This window comes from Notothenia rossii, assembly GCF_949606895.1.
Source record: "Notothenia rossii genome assembly, chromosome: 8".
NCBI lineage: Eukaryota > Metazoa > Chordata > Actinopteri > Perciformes > Nototheniidae > Notothenia > Notothenia rossii.
Genome location: NC_136906.1, coordinates 63,670,546 through 63,689,365, shown reverse-complemented (window position 1 = coordinate 63,689,365; position 18,820 = coordinate 63,670,546). Strand labels below are relative to the sequence as shown.

The following is an 18,820-nucleotide window of genomic DNA, read 5'->3' as shown; positions in this document are numbered from 1 at the left end:
TTATATTCAGACTTTTCCTGATGCATCTATCATTTTGAGTGGTGCAGGGATAAATATTTGATATCTAAAGTACATAATAAAACCCCCCACAACAGATGTTGATATGAGGATTATTACCAGGAAAGTCTAAACCACCGTCCATAACTCTTAGCCCACAGCGCTGTACTCTGACCTCGAAGGTAGCTTTATTTATTTATTTTCTCATCTACAATACTTGCTGACAGTGAGTCATGCAGTGGAGGTTACAGCTTTTAGATTATTATATTTCCACAGAGAGAAATACACAAATACGAGGAAGTGAACATTTACAAAGAGTTATGTTTGGGAAAATGTATGAGTGAAATTATTACGTTACACATAATATTATAAGAAACAATTACTCAATCTCAATTTCCTTAAATGTTTACATTATGATCATTTATAACGTTCTTCAACTGGAAACTTCACCGTTTTCATCTTTATTTGTTTAATTGACAAATGATCACTCTTTTATGATGCAGGGTTTCCCACACATAGACTTTACTTGGGCGGGCCGCCCGGGTATATTTCTCGACCCATTTAGTTTTTTTTTTTTTTTTTTTTTCGTCAGCGACCACGACGCCATCTGCGATGGATTAACTTGTGGACAATGATCCCTCGCTCTACGCCTTCTGTACCCAGGCCCGGACTGGCCATCAGGAGGACCGGGGGGTTTCCCGAAGGCCTGGCCTGTTAAGTGGCCTGCCTCACACAGGGTGACTGGCGTTCTACATGATGTGGCCTGCCGACATGGCCACTGTCATACAGATCATAAATCAAAGCCCTTGGTTGGTCTCTGTGTGTCAGTCAAGCTCGGGATAACCTCAGCTCAGGTGAGGTAAAGGACTCTCTGAGTGTTTAGATAGTTAACTTAGTCTAAGTTCTCTGCGGGTCTCAAACGGTTTGGTCACCATTTATGTAAACACATATTTCCATTTGAGGGGGTAGTGATTAGTAAAATATGCATGAATTAATAAAAAAAGAAGTTAACTAGGGGATAAAAGGTAAGATACACTTTTAAAACTTGTTGAGTGCTAAAACTAGCCTTTGCTGCTGCCTCAAAGAGGAGCAGGGGCGAGAGGAGGGAAAGGCTGATTCAGGAGCACAGACACACTCACAACTATGAATGAACCAAAAATAAATAAATAAACAAGTTTCAGTGTTTTTTTCATATTGGAAGTGGTATGTTATTGGTTATGGACATGATTTTATGATTATTGAAATGTATAGTTCTGTTTCATATAGGTGTTTCCATAAATCTAGTCTCTTTATTTCCCCCCTCAAAATGCACCAGATAGATGCATTTAACTCCAACATTTAAAAAAAAAAAAATCTTACTGGGGGAGCAGGCGGCCGGACCCCCCTAGAGGACTTGAGGTCCACCCCCACTGAAAAATCACATGGATAGGTTCCTAAACACATTTACAATTTTTTTTAAATAGTAACCCATGTCCATATGTTTATTTGTAGTAGATTTAAACTATAGGGCTATCACTATCGGTTTCTGTACCTGTTCGCTCTGCCATCGCGTGAAGGGTCTGCTAACAAGCGACCAACAGAAAGGTTCATGTTAATGTTAATGTTGTTGCACGTCACAAAGGCACGTCACCTCAACCCCCACCCCGCTACCACCACCCCCCCAAGTATATTTCAGATATGTGGGAAACACTGTGATGTCAGTTACTCTTAGTTCTTGAAACTTATCTGAATCTTCTACCTCCTTTCAACACGCTACTTCATTCAACACTCATAATTAATTAAACTTTAACTTTAACCAGCGCTAAAGTTCTCTCGACCAATTTTCACTGCCTTTTTGGCTTCTTTCACAAATTGAGTTTCTCCACTTCAACTTCTTTCTGGATTTCTTGTTGCAGCTATTCTTTCTGGAGACATTCTGATCCATTTCTATACTGAAAAAAACTGAATTGTTGACTTTAATTAAATGTATTATGTCAACATATTTCACATAACTGTATTAGGTTAGTTGAAAGCAATAATATTTACTTGAACCTAATATTTAAACTTAATATTATTGCTTTCAACCAACTAATACAACCTAATACATTTATGTGAAATCTGTTGACACAATACATTTAATTATAGTCAACGTTTCAGTTTTTTCAATGTAGTTTCAAACCATTTTGATTTCTAGTTTTTTTTATATAAACAGTTCATAATGGTAATTGACCGCAGTGTGAGTACAAAATGTATTTCGGTTTCTTCCTTGTTCCTCTCTGTTGTCTGTCTAACATTTCTTCCCATTTTCTGTCTGTATTTGGATGGGCTGAATTAAACTGAGCTGCTCCCAATTTTGTGCTCTGACACAGGTTCATTTTTCATTTTGTCTTTGGATTAGTGTTACCTAGTTACCGCGGCAGTACTGAAGGTGCTGGGTGTGATGAGTGGAAATGGAAATAGCTCCGCTTCAGCACGAACAGGATCCCTTCCCTGGTCAGTCTGACATGCAATAACCTGTACAACTTCCCCACTTCCCCTCACAGCGCTCATTCAGAGAAAAAACATTTTAATGGGCTTTTATGTGCACAGTGACACATAGTTTCCTTGGAGGCATGACGACAGTCTTTATCCCATTTCTTAAAAATACTGTGCAGCAGGTGCATGATAAACAATGCAGCTAGTTAGGCAACATTGAGTCAGCAAAAAGCTAGTGGCATTATTCTAAGGCAGGAAAGAGTAACGGTATGGTTGATAAACTGTCAAGCATACATTTTCTCCACTTTCTGAAAAGTTTAGTCTAATGTGTTTTTCCCTTCAGAGCCAGGACAGAATGTTCTGAACAACTTTGCAAAGATAATGACTCCAGAGTGGGATTCCTACATTGCAGGTGCTGCCTCTAATTTCACAATGTATTTTTAACATATTTTTCAGAGAGTTAGTAAATGATGGCATTGCATAAAAAATGATGACTAAAGTGATTCATCCTCAGGGAAACATCAATGTGTGGTCAGAATTAAAGGACAATCCACTCAACAGTTGTCGAGATATTTTGCTACAAACCACAGTCATTTTCCCTTGGGGATTTGATCTCCAATAGATTGAGACCACCGTGTGTATAAGATGAGTTTATATACAAAGAGCCAGAACAACAGCCAAGCAGAGGTTGTAATAACACCTGACATTTTTTTTAGAGAGCTTGTGGTTAAACCAAAAAATGCCGGGGGATCATCGTGGGAGGAGACCTTTCAGAGAAGCCAGGATAGATGCCATGGGGAAAGCACTTACTGTATAGGTCAGTTTGTTCTCCACTGTGGAGGAAGGCAAGGATGCATTTTGCCAAAACAGTCTCTGTGGAAAGAGCTGACGCCACTGCATCAACCCCTTCAAGGTTAGTCAAACTGAACCAGCCTCACGGGTTGACTTGTGACCAACATTTCGGAAGATCATGAAGACATTTTGATCCAAAATTGATTATTTCCCATTCCCTGCGCCTTTACGCCCAAAACCCTCCCAATGTTTATGAGGAATTTTAATTGTACAGTTATGTGGGGCTGGTTCTGTGTTGTAATCCTTATGAAACATTCTGTCTAATAACTTGCATCTTACATTGTTTCTGGTGTTTGATGCCTTTGAGAAACAGCACATCATTTACAGCAACAGAAATGAATCACAATGAGGATTAAATACAGCATTAACCTTGCTCACCCTTGAACTTTAGAGGTATGATTTACCATTCCTTGTTAAAGCAAGCTTTTCTTTGATTTATTAAATGAGCTCTTACCCGTCTTAATCTGAAAATAACAGGCAAAAAAGGAAGGTTCAACTTTTTCATCAAATGTGGGATTAGTGCGGTAGAGCTCAGCGACTGCTTGGATGACTGGTTCAATTCTCATGCATTGTTCTTTCTTTTCCCTGATCTCTGAATAACAACTATGCTATGAAAACCAATGTGGTCCCAGTGCTGCTTCCACTAATATAATCGTTTGCGTATATAACATCATTGTCTGTGTTTAGTCAATGAAAGTTAATGTATAGCTTCATATGATGAACAAGGAAGCCTAGAAAATGTGTCAAATATTTCTGTGTTATACTTTTAGTAATTGTCAAATATTTCAATGATGGAGAGTATATGCTTTAGTTGTGGTCATTAAAACAGTGCCATCTTACTGATCGCAATGAAAGGACAAATAAAGGATAGTCCGCTGAAGGTCTATAAACTCCCCACATGGGTCCATTTTTGGTGTTTCAATTGTCCTTGGTTTTTATATTTTTGTTACATATTGTAAGTAATGTCGTGACTAAAATATTGACTTTGTTATAGCCATCGATGAATATAGGGAGGGCAATGTTGGTCACACAGTTCACCACTTTGGTCAAGACTGAAATATCTCCACAACTTCTCGATGGATGAAGTATTCTAAAGACCTCTTTTTAGTGCCACCATGAAGTTGAAATGTTTGGGTTTGAGTGAAATATTTTTTGTTGGATTTGCATTACGTTTTCAAGAGATTCACAATCATCAGGTCATTCTGCACTGTGTTCGGACTCTGAGATAATAATAAAAAGCTATGTGATGCTGAAAACTGGTGTAGGCCTACTTTACAGAAATAGGGCTGCAGGATATATCGTGTCGTGACGATAATCGCGATATGCGCGATATTAACATCGCAGTAAGTGATTTTTAAAAAACACGTCATGTTACAATTATTTTGCTGCTTGCTACAAAAGGAAAACTTGCTCGGCTCTCATGTCAGGGGAACTTGATTGAGTGAATGCAAACCACCAATCACAATCAAATCTCCAAAACAAACGGACCCGGTGATTAAAGGTAAAAACACTGAATAAAGTAGTTTCATGTGTTTCTCCAGGGCAGTTCGGCACTGCTAACCGAGCTAGCTCAGCTTGTTGCTCTGATAACTTAAGATCCAGACGTCCGTGACTAAAATCCTTCACCCGGTTAAATATAGTTAAAAAAAATGTGTATAGCATTACATTTCAAGAAAGGAGGGTTTGCGGGAAAAAAAACGGTATTTTCTTCAATTCCTGTATGTTTTCATATCTCAACATATATTGCAGGGGGAAAGAAATCGCAATGTCAGTTTTTCCAATATCGTGCAGCCCTAATCACAAATCAATAATAGAATCAATAAAGAATTGCACTGATACACAGCATCTATCATGACAATAACATTGTATACATTCCCCTCCCTTCTCATAGCCTCAAAGAGCTGTATCATGGCTGTTGACTCAGTCTTCTCTTCAGTGACCCAAATACAGCGCTCTGTGTTGGCAGTGCTACTTGCTTGTTCTGTTTTGCATAATGCATATATTTGGTGTACATCAAATAATCTGCAACTAAAAAAAGAACTTTAAAAGGTTGCAGGGAAAGCAAAATAGCCTAACTGTCCTAAAAGCTTATATTGCGTGTTGGTTATGGGCCATTTTAAGAAAACTGTTGCAATATTTTAGATTTGACGTCAAGGATATGAGCCAATACTGTTGAGCAGTACGTCTACACTACAGGCATCAAAAAATGCTTTCAACGCTTCGCCCATTCACTTAGGCTAAAATGGCTGCAATTTGTGCTCATTCTCTCAGTGTTCAGAGTTGCTAACATGCAAACAAGCAGCACAGATGATGATACTCTTCATCACATGAACACACAGGATTTAAAATTCAAGGCTTTTTCAACTGTGTGTGCAATGGGATGCTGAGTGTATGGAGGCTGCCTTTACAGTAGGTGATTTCGCTGATTAGTTTCCCCACTCTTTTTGAATTATGCTAATCACTCACATTACTTAAAGGCAGGCACTTTGGACAGCCATGCCAGCAGGAAGCCTAATCTTAGTCGTTCTTTGTTACAAAAATGTAATTTAATGATCAGCCCATGCTATTATATCAGGTAGGAGGAGAAAAAACAACAACTCTCTAAATCTCCCTGGAGAAGCCCCATGCTCCTCTTCAGCTTCTATCTTCATACTGTGCACCAAAGTGTAAAGAAATCCCTTTGAGATATGCAGTTTGGAAAACTAATCAGTGCTCTAACAGTCAGGGAGCACGCTAATCAGCTTGTCAGTACATTTGTTTACTTTTTTACACATCTCACTTTCTTATCTCATGTAGAAATAAGGATTAACTTAAGAGATGCGATGATGTGTGACCTAATCAATCTGTTGATCGGCTACAAAACACTTTGAATACATTTTAAAATATTGTTAATGCAAAAATGGCTGAGAATTCCAAATCTGTAGCCTATTAAAGTGAATAGGTTTGGGTTTTGAAGCAACAAAAATGGAAAGACTTTGGACATTTAGAGACCTTGGAATTGGACTTTAGGATGGAAGTGTATTTTTGACAGTTTGAAGACCAAAACGACTTTACAAGGTTGCATTTGCCAAACTTTAATTTCTACAACAGAAATACCTGTAACTCACTGGGGACATTGGCAATCATTCCCAAACAAAGACAAGCTCTGTTGAAGACCTTGACAGCTGACAGTGGCTTTTTCCCAATCCCAAACTTCCATGACATAATGTTCATTTGAGGATTTTTTTCATGTCTGTCAAAAAGTGCCATGATTTGTAGAAAACATTGGACTCGTCTGTAACCTCTTTCCTTTACACTGCTAACAATCAGCTAATCAGTAAACATGCAAAGAAGAGAGCAACCAAACCGAACCCTAACCCCGCACTTAGTCATCGAGTCCACCGGTTGGACGTATGCTATTAAAGAGCCTGACAGTGTTTCCACCAATTACAGTGAACCAGCCAGCCAGTCAGCTAGTGAACCAGTCACAGTGTTGAGAGTGTGCTCATGGAGCATGACAGTGTTTCCACACACCAATTACAGCGAGACAGTGGTACAGCTGTGCGGTGGCTTGGCACTCAGCCACACTATAAGTACCGCTATCGATTGACAGAAAGTGCATGAGGAGAGCGTGCGAGAGAGACAGTCATGCCAAGTGAGGGGAGGAAGACGTGGAAAAGAAAAACTCCCAAACTCTTTTTCTGTCTTTGTGTTGGTGTAATGATGCATGCAGTCACATTCAAGCGCCTGTTTGTTTACCGTGCATGTTTCTGTATTCATAAGCGCTCTCGAAAATCGGAGTTTCAGTACTGAGGAGACTCAGATTAAAAGTGACAGGCCTCTCTTCTCTCCACTGTCTCTTCTGATCCTGCTAATTATCGCAGTCTGACAGCTCAGGAGAGGAAGAAATACAGAGGGCGAGGGTGAGCGTCAGGCAGAGGAAACAAAGAGAAGGGAAACGTTGTTGTTTTTTGTAACAATGAAATAAGACAGAGCGAGCACGAGAGAGTTACAAAGAAAAAGCTGATGTGGTGAGAGAGAGACTCTAAAGCAGTTTATCTAGCTTTTCAATGTTAATAAGGGTATGAGGTTATTAACTTAATGGAGTCGGGATGCTTTATTTTACCACTAAGTTGCACAATCAACCACAATTCCCCGAACCATCGCAAAAGACAGAGAAGTTGGCATGGTTGTGGTGCGCTTTAGAATACATTAAACTAAATGTACTAGCGGGGGTGACTCTATAGATCATACATATAATAATTTGAGTCATTTCAAAGATTCTCTCTCTCCGTCACACAGAGTAAGGTGAGAACATTTTTAGTATGTTATTTTATTAGATAGATTTAACTTTTAAATTAGTACTGGATGTGTATTTAGTAAATATCTTGTATTTATTTGTATATGCATGCTTCTTGAGTGATATCTTGCTGTAACAACTGTAAATGTCCCCTCCGTGGGACGAATAAAGGTATTTTGATTCTGATCCTGATAAATGTACATTGTCTTTTGAGAGTGATTATTGTCTCTAATACAAATTGATTATTGTTATTGATATCATTATCAATGTCTTTGGATAGAATCACTCACAATACCCAAACCCATTATCAACAGTCTGTAGTTTCTTTAAACTCTCCTGAAAATGTATTTTGTACATTTAACTATATAAACAACTTTTAAAACACAGTTTTTGTTTTCTTATAGTTACATGCTGGAGGCTTTTATGGTAATTTCTTTAACAAGCAGGTTGTTTTAGCTGCACTTAGCTAGCTAATTAACGCTAACTCACTGTGATGACGGAATAACATTCATTTGCTTTTCTCCTGTGCCGGTGTGCCCACCAATCATGATTGGAAAATTCCAAACTAGCCGGTATGATAGCAAGGCTCAATACATCCCTAGCTACAGTACAAGCTTAAGGTTAATTTACTGCCTCATGTCAGAAAGAAAGCAAATAGGTGATGCAAATATGATAAAATAATAAATATGAACTGCTACACATTTACAGCAGCACTCACTGTTAGGGACAGGTCACTTGTATTAGTTACAAGGCTGTTCAAAGCCACGAGCCTAGGCGTAACGGTGTGTGTCCTTACTGTATACTTGAGTTTGAAATTGCAGAGCATACTGGAAAGTACTCATTTAGCTCCAGTACTTACAGCCAGGAGTATCTGCAGCGAGGAGTGAGCCACCTCTATGAACTGGAAATCCATCAGACAGCCGGATATAGATATATATCGGTGGTCTTCGGGTGCCCAGGAGGGAGGAGGGGTGATGGGTGTCACCCTGCACCCCGGGCCGTTCTCCATCCACCAGGAGCGATGCATGGACAGGTTGAACGTCAGGACAAGGTCAGAGTCCTGGCGAGAAAAAGTCACAGAAACAGACAAAGAGAGAGTTTAATTACATATTCATACACGAGACGGACCTGGAACAAGCTTGAGATTTAATTAAAACTAAACTGTTTGTCATATAAAGGTCTACTGTATAAGATGGAAGAGAAAGAAAAAAGGTTTGAACCGAGCTCAAAATAGATCCCAGACTTATAATTCCACTGATCTGGGATCACTCAGATTAGATGTGAATCGTGCACAGGCAGGGTTATGATGAGGACAATAACAGAGGGAGAAGGAAGGAAAATGGGAGGAGGCCACGGGAACCAGAGAGAGGTTGAGAAAAATCTTTTAAACGTTTTAGAGATTCTTTGTAAGAGATAGAGGCTTTGTGCTGCGGTGTCATTGGAGGTTTAGAAACGTAAAGGTCCCCTATTGTACGGTTTTTCATCAAAATATTTTTAGGTCTCAGATATATACAAAACATGTCTCTGAAGTGTTTGGCTCCAAACACCAAACAGATCATGCATTGTAGCATCCCATAATCCCTTCTTTTTCAGCCCTGTTTCAAAAGCGCTGATTCTCTGTCTGTTACTTTAGATGAAAATAAGGAGCCCCTCCCCACGCCCCTCTGAGAGATATCTGGTTTAAAAGAACACAATGGTGCTCTAGGGGGAGATGCATTGTCGTATTGTCATACTCATATTCTGTACAAACTGTGAAGCCCACTGAGACAAATGTAACCTTTGTGATATTGGGCTATATAAATAAACATTGATTGATTGATTCAGGTGATAAGGTGGGGGGGGAGGGGGGGTTACCTTGGTTGGTGATTGGCTAATGGTTACACAAGCCAAAACATTGCTATGACATCATAAAGTGGCCAAAATCTGATCAGCTCATTTTCAGACAGGTTTTTATATAAATGGATCAGGACAAAAAGAGAGGGGGTCTTTCTTCCTGAAACGTTCAGAATCTCTTTACCCAGAGGGGACACATGTTTATGTCTAAAAGACATGAAAAAGTGGATGTTGCATAATAGGTGACCTTTAAATTATACTGTTAAGGTTTTAGTCAACAAACTCATGATTGGTTTCCCTGGTGTATTTCTCCTCAAGCAAAAACAATGCCAACAAAACTATAGCTACCATTAAAAAGAGAGATGCATTATTGTATATGTGGCAAACATTAGGGGGTTATTAGCCACACTGGCATATGGCTCCACATATGGAATGTCTTTGGTCCAGACTGATGAATACATTGGTACAGATATATATTTATGGTGTGGATAAATTGTTACAACTTCTTAAAGCATCAACAGCAAGTCCTGTGAAATATGTCTACATCTTAAAATAAGGACAAATGATTACGGTAATTCAAATGACTTTAATGTCCTGGTAATAGCCCTCAATCTAGTACTGCCATGATTGATTGATTTAGTTTATGGCCATCCTCCAAATATCTGGAACAAACTCCTAGAAACCTGAAGGTCCGCTGCAACTCTGACCACTTTTAAATCCAGGCTGAAGATATATTCATATCTTAAACTGCACTGAAACTTTTATTACCTTTGCTTTTTATCTTTGCTTTTAAATGAGTGTTTTTAGATATCATTTTGTAATATGTTTCGTAATGCTCTTAATGTCTTTCGTTTTTGTAAAGCACTTTGAATTGCCTTGTGTTTAAAGGTGCTATATAAATAAACGTGCCTTGCCTGCTACATTAGCAATTAGCTGCTCCTCAGTAAGGCTACACAGAGACACTATAATATCTGTGTACAATCTGAGTCTTTTTATTCTACAGAAACAAAAACATTGTTTTCTCTTTATTTGCTCAGCCTGTCCACCACAGCATGAGCTGTCCCATCACTGGCAGAGATAACTTGAAACAACAGCCAGAAGCGGCAAAGAACAGCAACACGAGTAAATAAAAACACATCTTTGTTCCTTCGTTGTTTGGGTTCCACTTCACAGCAGCAGAGAAAGAGCACAAAGCAAAGCCCTGCTGCAGTAATGTGCTGTGTAGGGTATTTGTTTGGGCTCCACTACAATCCTTTACGTTCTAAAAGCCTGAAAGACTCACAATAAACGAGTTATAGATGTCTTGGTTTAAATAATGCAAATATTAACGACTCCATTTAGCAAGGAGGGACATAGATCACTTCACAGATGGCCACGCAATGTGCGCACACACACACTCAAATGCATTAAACACACACTTGTTTTTTCTCTTGCACTGCTTTGCCATTAGTCTAATGAAAAGCCTTGATGCTTTTTAAAAGCACTCTGATAGCAAAAATGACTTTACTTTCATTTGCTAATTTTCTCCTTGATGACATCGTTTTTACCAAGACATGAAAATAGTGATTAAACTTAGTTTTACCTTTATTCATCTACCTAGTCCTCTAGCAAGCTAAGGTTTTCTTACTGTGTGATTGATATTATACATTAACGTAAATCTTAAAATCAATACATAATATAGAATAATCTCCCCAATGAGACAAAAAACCACTTTAAAGTACATTTCCATGCGGACTATATCATTAAACAACTGCAGTATGGAGGAGGTAACACATCCCATACATTGGAAAGCTCAGAGCCTTTTCAACCAGTTGAATTTAATGTGACTAATTCTAGTAAAGACCCCAAATGGCAGATCTTTAAATAGAGCCAAAGGTTTTAGTTCCTACATCAATACTATCTGTCTCTACACTGCGTATTCACTCTGTCTTTACCTGCCCCAATTATTCCCTGATCACACCTATACTTGACTCCGTCACCTCCCTCCATATTGTTCTCTTTCTTACTTCTTTAATTCATGCTTTGGTCTCTCTTTCCTTTCTCTCCCCCCTCCCCCTTTCCCCCCTTGGCCTCTCTATTTCAGGGTAATGAGTAAATGCCTCATTAGCTCAGAGCTTGATTAATGCCATCTCCCCTTGTTGTGCTTCTCTTTTTAATGAGGAAAATCTCTCAAAATGTCCCTCTCTCTTCGCCCAAATCTGTGTCCCTCTCTTTTTATATTTCATAACCTCCTTCCTTGTTTTTGACTGCTTCCTCTTTCTTTCTTTTACATGGGGTTGGGAGGGAGGCATTTTTTCTTTGAGTAAAGTCTCCATCAGTGCTTTTCTAATGAGCCTCTCGAATGAACACACACAAAGAAATAAGTAATTATCAGTGAAAAGCTGGATTTGGCTAAATGTCATCAAGGCAAAGCAGGATGAATGCTAACACTGCAGTATCTCTCACGTTGTGAAGGCAATGGAAAGGGACATACTGTAATGGGACAAATGTGCCTGTTATCTTGGTGGTGTTAGTTTGGCCAACTACTTGGGGAATACTAATCAAAATAGACAGCACATTCTTTTTTATTCCGAAAAAGAGAAAGTAAGTGCTTCTATGAATAATAAATAGACTTATAAGACATCAGCCAACAACAAGTTTAGCTGCAGAGAGCACTAGCAAGATGAAAAGGTAAGAAAAATGTGCTTCAATGTCTACTTTAAATGTGCAAATGACGAGAGTTGTCTATATGGTTTCACCTAGCCAATAATTAATACATTGATACGAAACAAACCAAAACAAACAACAAAAGATATCTTGAAAAGAGATTTCCTTTTCCATTCAGCCGTGTCTGAGGATCCTGTGCCTGTGCATGAGTTTGTTAAGGTTACACGGTTTGTAATAAAGCTTGGAACCAGACTGGTTCTAATAATAAAATAAAAACGGCATTATCTTTCTTCTTTTGTGCAGCAGCAGTGAGCGGCGACAAAAGCCTCTGCCCCCACAGAAAGAAAACAACTCGTATTAACAAACAAACTTAAGCCCATTTTTCCAAAGTAAGTATAGACCCAGTGTTTGAAGAGAGTGCTTTTGTATTAGAACTTGTTTTATCCAAATAAGAACAGTTTAGTGTTTGCAACCCTGCAACAAAGAATTTGGAACCAACATATTCCACAGTCGCCAGTCAGTCGAATACAAAACAATTAAAGTGCAGCTGTGTGCTGGCATTGATGCATTGATTTTATATGGCGCAGTTTACTTAGCATTGCAGCATTTATCCAAACAGGATGATGAAGCCATAGCTCCAAAATAATCTTGAGATATTAATCTGTCTAGTGATGAATGGACTTGTTTGGCTTGCAATTCAAACAAAACAATATTGACTAGACTTGTATTAGTATATCCAACTGTGTGTTTGTGGATTAAATTACGAGTTTCTTTTAAATCACCATTTCTGTCTTCACCCATACCTTTTTACACACACACACACACACACACACACACACACACACACACACACACACACACACACACACACACACACACACACACACACACACACACACACACACACACACACACACACACACACACACACACACACACACACACACACACACACACACACACACACACACACACACACACACACACACACACACACACACACACACACACACACACACTTCCAGTGTGCTAGTTGAGGATCATACACTCATGCTCTCAGGTCTTTGTCTCTGACTGGGCTGGCTCCGCTTCAATGAACCACATCTGTTTTCCTACTGAGACTCGCTCTCTCCCTGCATTTCCCACTCCTCCTTTGTCTTCCACTCCCGAGAGATGGAGGGATGGAGGGGGGAAAAGACCAGTAAAAACTGGTATTTCCCCTGATGCCCTAATGCTACCTGGAGCTACATCTGAAAGCAGTTTAGCAATTAAAATAAAGACATCCGGCAAAAGTTGTGTGTCTACGACAAAATAAATAAATTAAGCTCCAAACCTTGGCAGTATAAGAAAACGGGGCATTTGGAAATTAATTATTCGACGTTGTGTCCAATTCTGATCAAAGCAGATGTGACGTAAACAAAGTTTTTTCGGAGGATATGCAAATGTTCAGATCATGGTTCACACTGTCAGCAGGATATTACCAAATGTGTGAACTGGTTGGTGCTAATAGGAAAAATGTACACCTTAGGTAACCCAGTCAAGGCAATTTTGAAAGGAAGAAATTAATTGTATCTTTTACTCTCCAGACCCACATATATTCTAGATGGATAGATAGAGGGCATAAGGGAGGGAGTGCCAGCTTTTTCCCTACGAGTGCTCCCTGGACACACACCGACTCGCACATAATCTAACACCTTCTAACATGCTCCAAACACACAATGCAAGTTCCGGCAGTTATATAATGACAGACTGTAAATAAAAGAGTCAGTGTGACATCCTGACAGACAACAACAACAACAGTCAGACATTCAGTCGGTCCGGCAGCCAGAAAGATCAGCACATCGTCAAGCTAAATGGCAGAAAATCATAGAGTGGGCAATATTAGCTTCATTCTCTCGAAAGTCAATTTTTCACTCTATTTAACCCAACCTCTATCTCAACGTGTAGCTCTATCCCATTTTCTATAATTTCCTCTCTCTCTGCTGTCTTTCTCTATGTCACTCTGTCTGTGTTATTTCACACCAATATCATCAGTCACGGTGCATCTCCCTACGTTGTTTTGCTGTGATTTCCCAGGGGTGGTAAAAGAGGCCTTAACCCATAATGCCTAAAGCACTTATCTTCTATCAGATTGGTAGAGAATTGTTTGTCTGTGTGTGTGTGTGTGTGTGTGTGTGTGTGTGTGTGTGTGTGTGTGTGTGTGTGTGTGTGTGTGTGTGTGTGTGTGTGTGTGTGTGTGTGTGTGTGTGTGTGTGTGTGTGTGTGTGTGTGTGTGTGTGTGTGTGTGTGTGTGTGTGTGTGTGTGTGTGTGTGTGTGTGTGTGTGTGTGTGTGTGTGCTGGGGGGTAATTGGTAGAGATGAAGTCCATTCAGGATCCTAACCCTGACCTTAACTGCCCCATACCCATTACCATCTCCAAGGAAATGCCTCAACATAACCATTTAAACCCCTAAGATCTTTTAGATTGGTGCGGCCAATTATAGTGCTACTGGCCTACACCAGGTGGGATCCATAATTGCATAAGGGAACGGGGGGGGGGGGGGGGGGGGTTGCTAATTCAAGCTTTTAATGTTTTTTTTAATAATGGCTAGCCCATACCGTAAGTTAGATGTATATTAAAAAAAGTAATGAAAAACAGCCAAATCTCAGCAGCTGAAGTTATGTGGAAGGTAATAATAATTATCGCCCAATTTATTGGTAACCCTCACCTTGGCGTTTTAGTGAGTTTAGCTCATTGATTTCTATTTTCCTAAAGCAACTTCACTCTTTTGGTTCGCTTAAAGGTCCCCTTTTATACTGTTGTTCATCAATATATTATAGGTCTCAGTTTTATACAAAACATGTCTCTGAAGTGTTTGCCTCGAAATACCAAACAGTTCATGCATTATAGCATCCCATAATCCCCTCTGTTTCAGCCCCGTTTCAAAAGAGCTGATTCTCTGTCTGTTACTTTAGATCAGGGGTGGGGAACCTTTTTCCTCTCAAGGGCCATTTCAATTTTGACAACATCCTTCGAGGGCCGTACAAATTATTGAACTCAACGTCTGCTTAAAAAACTCAAATCAAAGGCCATTCATTTCGCCTTTCTTTCATGCTGTGCAAAGAATCATGCATCACCAGGAAGATTTTTTTAAAATGTTGAAGTTAAAAGCATCAATCTGGTGCACTTTGAGAGCAACATGAAGAGATCTATGGATACATCTCTCAACACCCATATGAAACAGAACTGTAAGCAGATTTTTTTCTTTATGGATATTTTACAAATCACTCCCCTTTTCCCTGTATTCTTGTTTTATTAATAACAACTTTTTTTTACTGTCATATTAGTATTGTATACCTGTTTACTTTATTCTCTTATTTTTCTATAACTATAATGATCATATAAAGATGTGCCTTTACCTCAATGGTTGGAGAAAAAGCTTCTTATATTTGTTAGCATAGCTAGCTAACCAGATGCGAATAACAACAAAGTTATTGACTGTATGATCAGTATGACAGATGAACAGATTGCCACTGGGCTTACAACTAAAGACACAGCCACGTAAAAACTGCGGCATGTGTACAGCTCCTTATGGGTACTGCAATTTGTGAAGTCCCGGCCCGGAGCCGCGTTCTGGTGCTCTCTGTTAGAACTACACTCCTGTCAGACGAGACATATACCACGTGATGACACGTTAGGCTCGTGTTGTGTTCAAGGACCCTGAACTTGGCCAGGAAAAACAAGCTTGTTTAATTATTTTGCGGTCTAGATTTCTTGAATTTTTTTCTTTTTTGCATGTGTTTATAAATTACCTCGAGGGCCGTACCAAATGGTCTCAAGGGCCGTATACGGCCCGTAGGCCGGAGGTTCCCCACCCCTGCTTTAGATGAAAATAAGGAGCCACTCCCCACGCCCCTCTGAGAGATATTTGGTTAAAAAGAACACAATGGTGCTCTTGGAGGAGATTCAGGTGATAAGGTGGGGGAGGGGGTTACATTGGTTGGTTATTAGCTAATGGTTACACAAGCCAAAAAAACGTTATGACATCATAAAGTGGCCAAAATCTGATCAGCTCATTTTCAGAGAGGTTTTTATACAAGTGGATCACAAAAAGTGAGAAAATATTTTTTCCTGAAACTTTCAGAATCTCTTTACACAGAGGGGACACATGTTCATGTATAAAAGACATGAAAAAGTGGATTTTGCATAATAGCTGACCTTTCACGCAGCTATTTTAGACTCAAATGATGTGATAAACCAACACTACGCTACCAACCAAAATCCCTGTGATAGACACAGTTAGTGGCTAGCTATTGAACCGGTTAGAGGACTTAGCCACTAGAGTTGGATATTTTATTCTAGAGTTGGTGGATACCGAAATCAGAGCTAATAATAGATCAAATAAATATTCGACTTGGTTGACCAGAATCGCAACTCCAACTGGATGCAAATGTTGCTCTGTGTACTTTATTGGTGATAATGGGTCAATGTAATGTTTAAAGATTGTTGACAAAGACATAAGGAAAGGATATACTAATGTTCGGTGGTTTTATTACAACTGATGTCTTTGTTATGTTAGAGGCCATTCTTTTTGTAGTCTGCTAAGGTAAGTATCCCGAGCAGCCATGACAATGTTGCAACATTCCTAAACTTAAAATGTTACTATCATGAATTAAATATTTTTCGCTAGTCCATAAAAATGAGACGGAAGCTACAAAAATATGACTAAAGTTAAATAGACCAGACATGTCCTTTTCATGTTTCAATAAAAGGTCTTCTTCAGGCCTTTTCAGTAAATACTTTTTTAAAGAACTGGCAGTTAAAACCTATAGGCATTATAGCTGTTGTACATTTACAACAAAACAAACACTACTGCTTTCACAGCTAAGACAAATCCATTATAAAAAGAACACCAAACATCCAAATGCTGGAACAAGTTTAACTGCGGCAGACAAGTCAATCAAATCCATTATCTACTGCGGCGTGCAACCAAATCTGTGTTTAATTTGCTTGCTCAAATTCACCAAGTAAAAAAACAACTCATGTCGCTGCATATAAAACTCTACAGTAACAATGAATAATCCAATTCAATCACCATCCACGATACCTCGGGGCTCAAAATCATAAAATTGGCTGGTAGGAACGAATCACTAGAGACGTGTTGATGGAAAAGAAAGGCAATTTCATGCCATGATTTTAACAAATGCATCCATTGATCAAACCCCGGTAAGAGTTGATGCCATGACTCAGTGAATCAGAGTGGATGTTTTAACTAGAACGCCTATGATTAAATGTGCGGGATCCTTTTGATTCATTGTCTCAATTGGCCGAGGAGAATGAACACTAAGGGGAGTAAAATAAAGCCACTATTAGCATTTCAAATGGCCCTGTTGTTTTTTTTAAACTTTCCAAGATGAATTGGGTGGTTTGCAATTTGATTTACTGTCATATTCCTCCCACAATTTATCCTGCAGTAAAAAGCTCGCCCCTGCACTGACAACCGCAGCCATTGATGTTGATATGGAATTGATATGAAAGAGACATATGTTTTTTCTCTGTTAGATAAGCGATCCTATCTTCCCTAGACGTTCAGTTGCTCGAACTTTCTGTGTTTGTACTTCTTTTTCCCTCTTCCCCTCATTTCTCTCTTGAAAGAGACACAGATTCGCATGAGGCTCCATCCCATAACACGTCATCTTTTATAGCTCCTATCATACCTTCGCCTGTCTAAATCTCTCCGTCTTCATGATGTCTGACTTCTCTACCCCAAATCTTTCAGTCTTCTTTAGTTTCTCTTCCCTCGATATATCAGTTATATTTCTCATTCTACCAAGTCACCTGCAATCATTCCTCTCTGTCTCTTTTGGTGCTAATAGCTAACAATACGTTTAAATTGGTTTGTTTCAGTGTGTTATGTTACTGCTCATTTGACAGCTGTATTACTTCTCATGTAAACAATGTTGACATAAATCATTTTTTTCATTTCAGTTAATTTCAAACCTTTATTTATGCAGGTGAATCCCATTGAGATCATTGATCTCTTTTTAAAGGGTGACCTCCTGCAAGTAGGTTCCACACGAATACATAACAGTGTTTCCCACAGAATTTGATTCTATTTGTGGGGGCACCGCACGCTTCCGATCGCTCACCCCACCTCACTATCCATTAGACTACCAAATAAGAAAGAGATCCATTTTATGAGATCCATTTGTGGCGGACGATATTTAATTGTGGCGGCCCGCCACAAATAAATCAATGTATGGGAAACACTGCATAAACATAACAGGAAAACAAAAAGGACATCATATACAGCATATCTTTTTTTTTTTTTTTTTTACAATTTCTCTTTATTTTCTGCCTCTTCATTGGGTTTTTGCAGACTGAAATTAGACTCCCCGGATGATATAGGAGGGCTGCTTGATTATGGCAAAAATCATAATCTCGATTATTTGAGTCAATAATTGATATCACGATTATTAAAAATGATTATCCATTTACTTTGAAAACATCAATTTATTGGAGAAAATTTTTTGAACAGTATGTTTTTAACAGTTGATTACCCTGAACTTTAATTATAATTCAACTGAAAAACCAAAAATAATAATTTTTTTAAAAAGTAAAAAAAAAAAGTAAAAATAATAATAAAAAAATAATCGTTTTATTTTGATTACGTTGTTTTTGTAATCGTTGCAAGCCATAATCGTAATTGCGATTAACAAACGATTAATTGAGCAGCTCTATGATATAGGATTGAAAATGTTTTTAAGGCTGCTTGGGTA

General features: G+C 38.9%; 1 protein-coding gene across 4 annotated transcripts in view; it reads right to left on the bottom strand.

The window, feature by feature from the left end:
• Positions 1-18,820, bottom strand: part of nkain2 (sodium/potassium transporting ATPase interacting 2) — a gene marked incomplete at its 3' end in the record, with an annotated part of 150,427 nt that overhangs the window by 17,703 nt on the left and 113,904 nt on the right. For all 4 annotated transcript variants that reach the window (XM_079643473.1, XM_079643474.1, XM_079643475.1 and 1 more), the window contains one exon: positions 8,442-8,642. In XM_079643473.1, the coding sequence (XP_079499599.1) occupies positions 8,442-8,642 (201 nt within the window). The remainder of the gene's footprint in view (positions 1-8,441; positions 8,643-18,820) is intronic.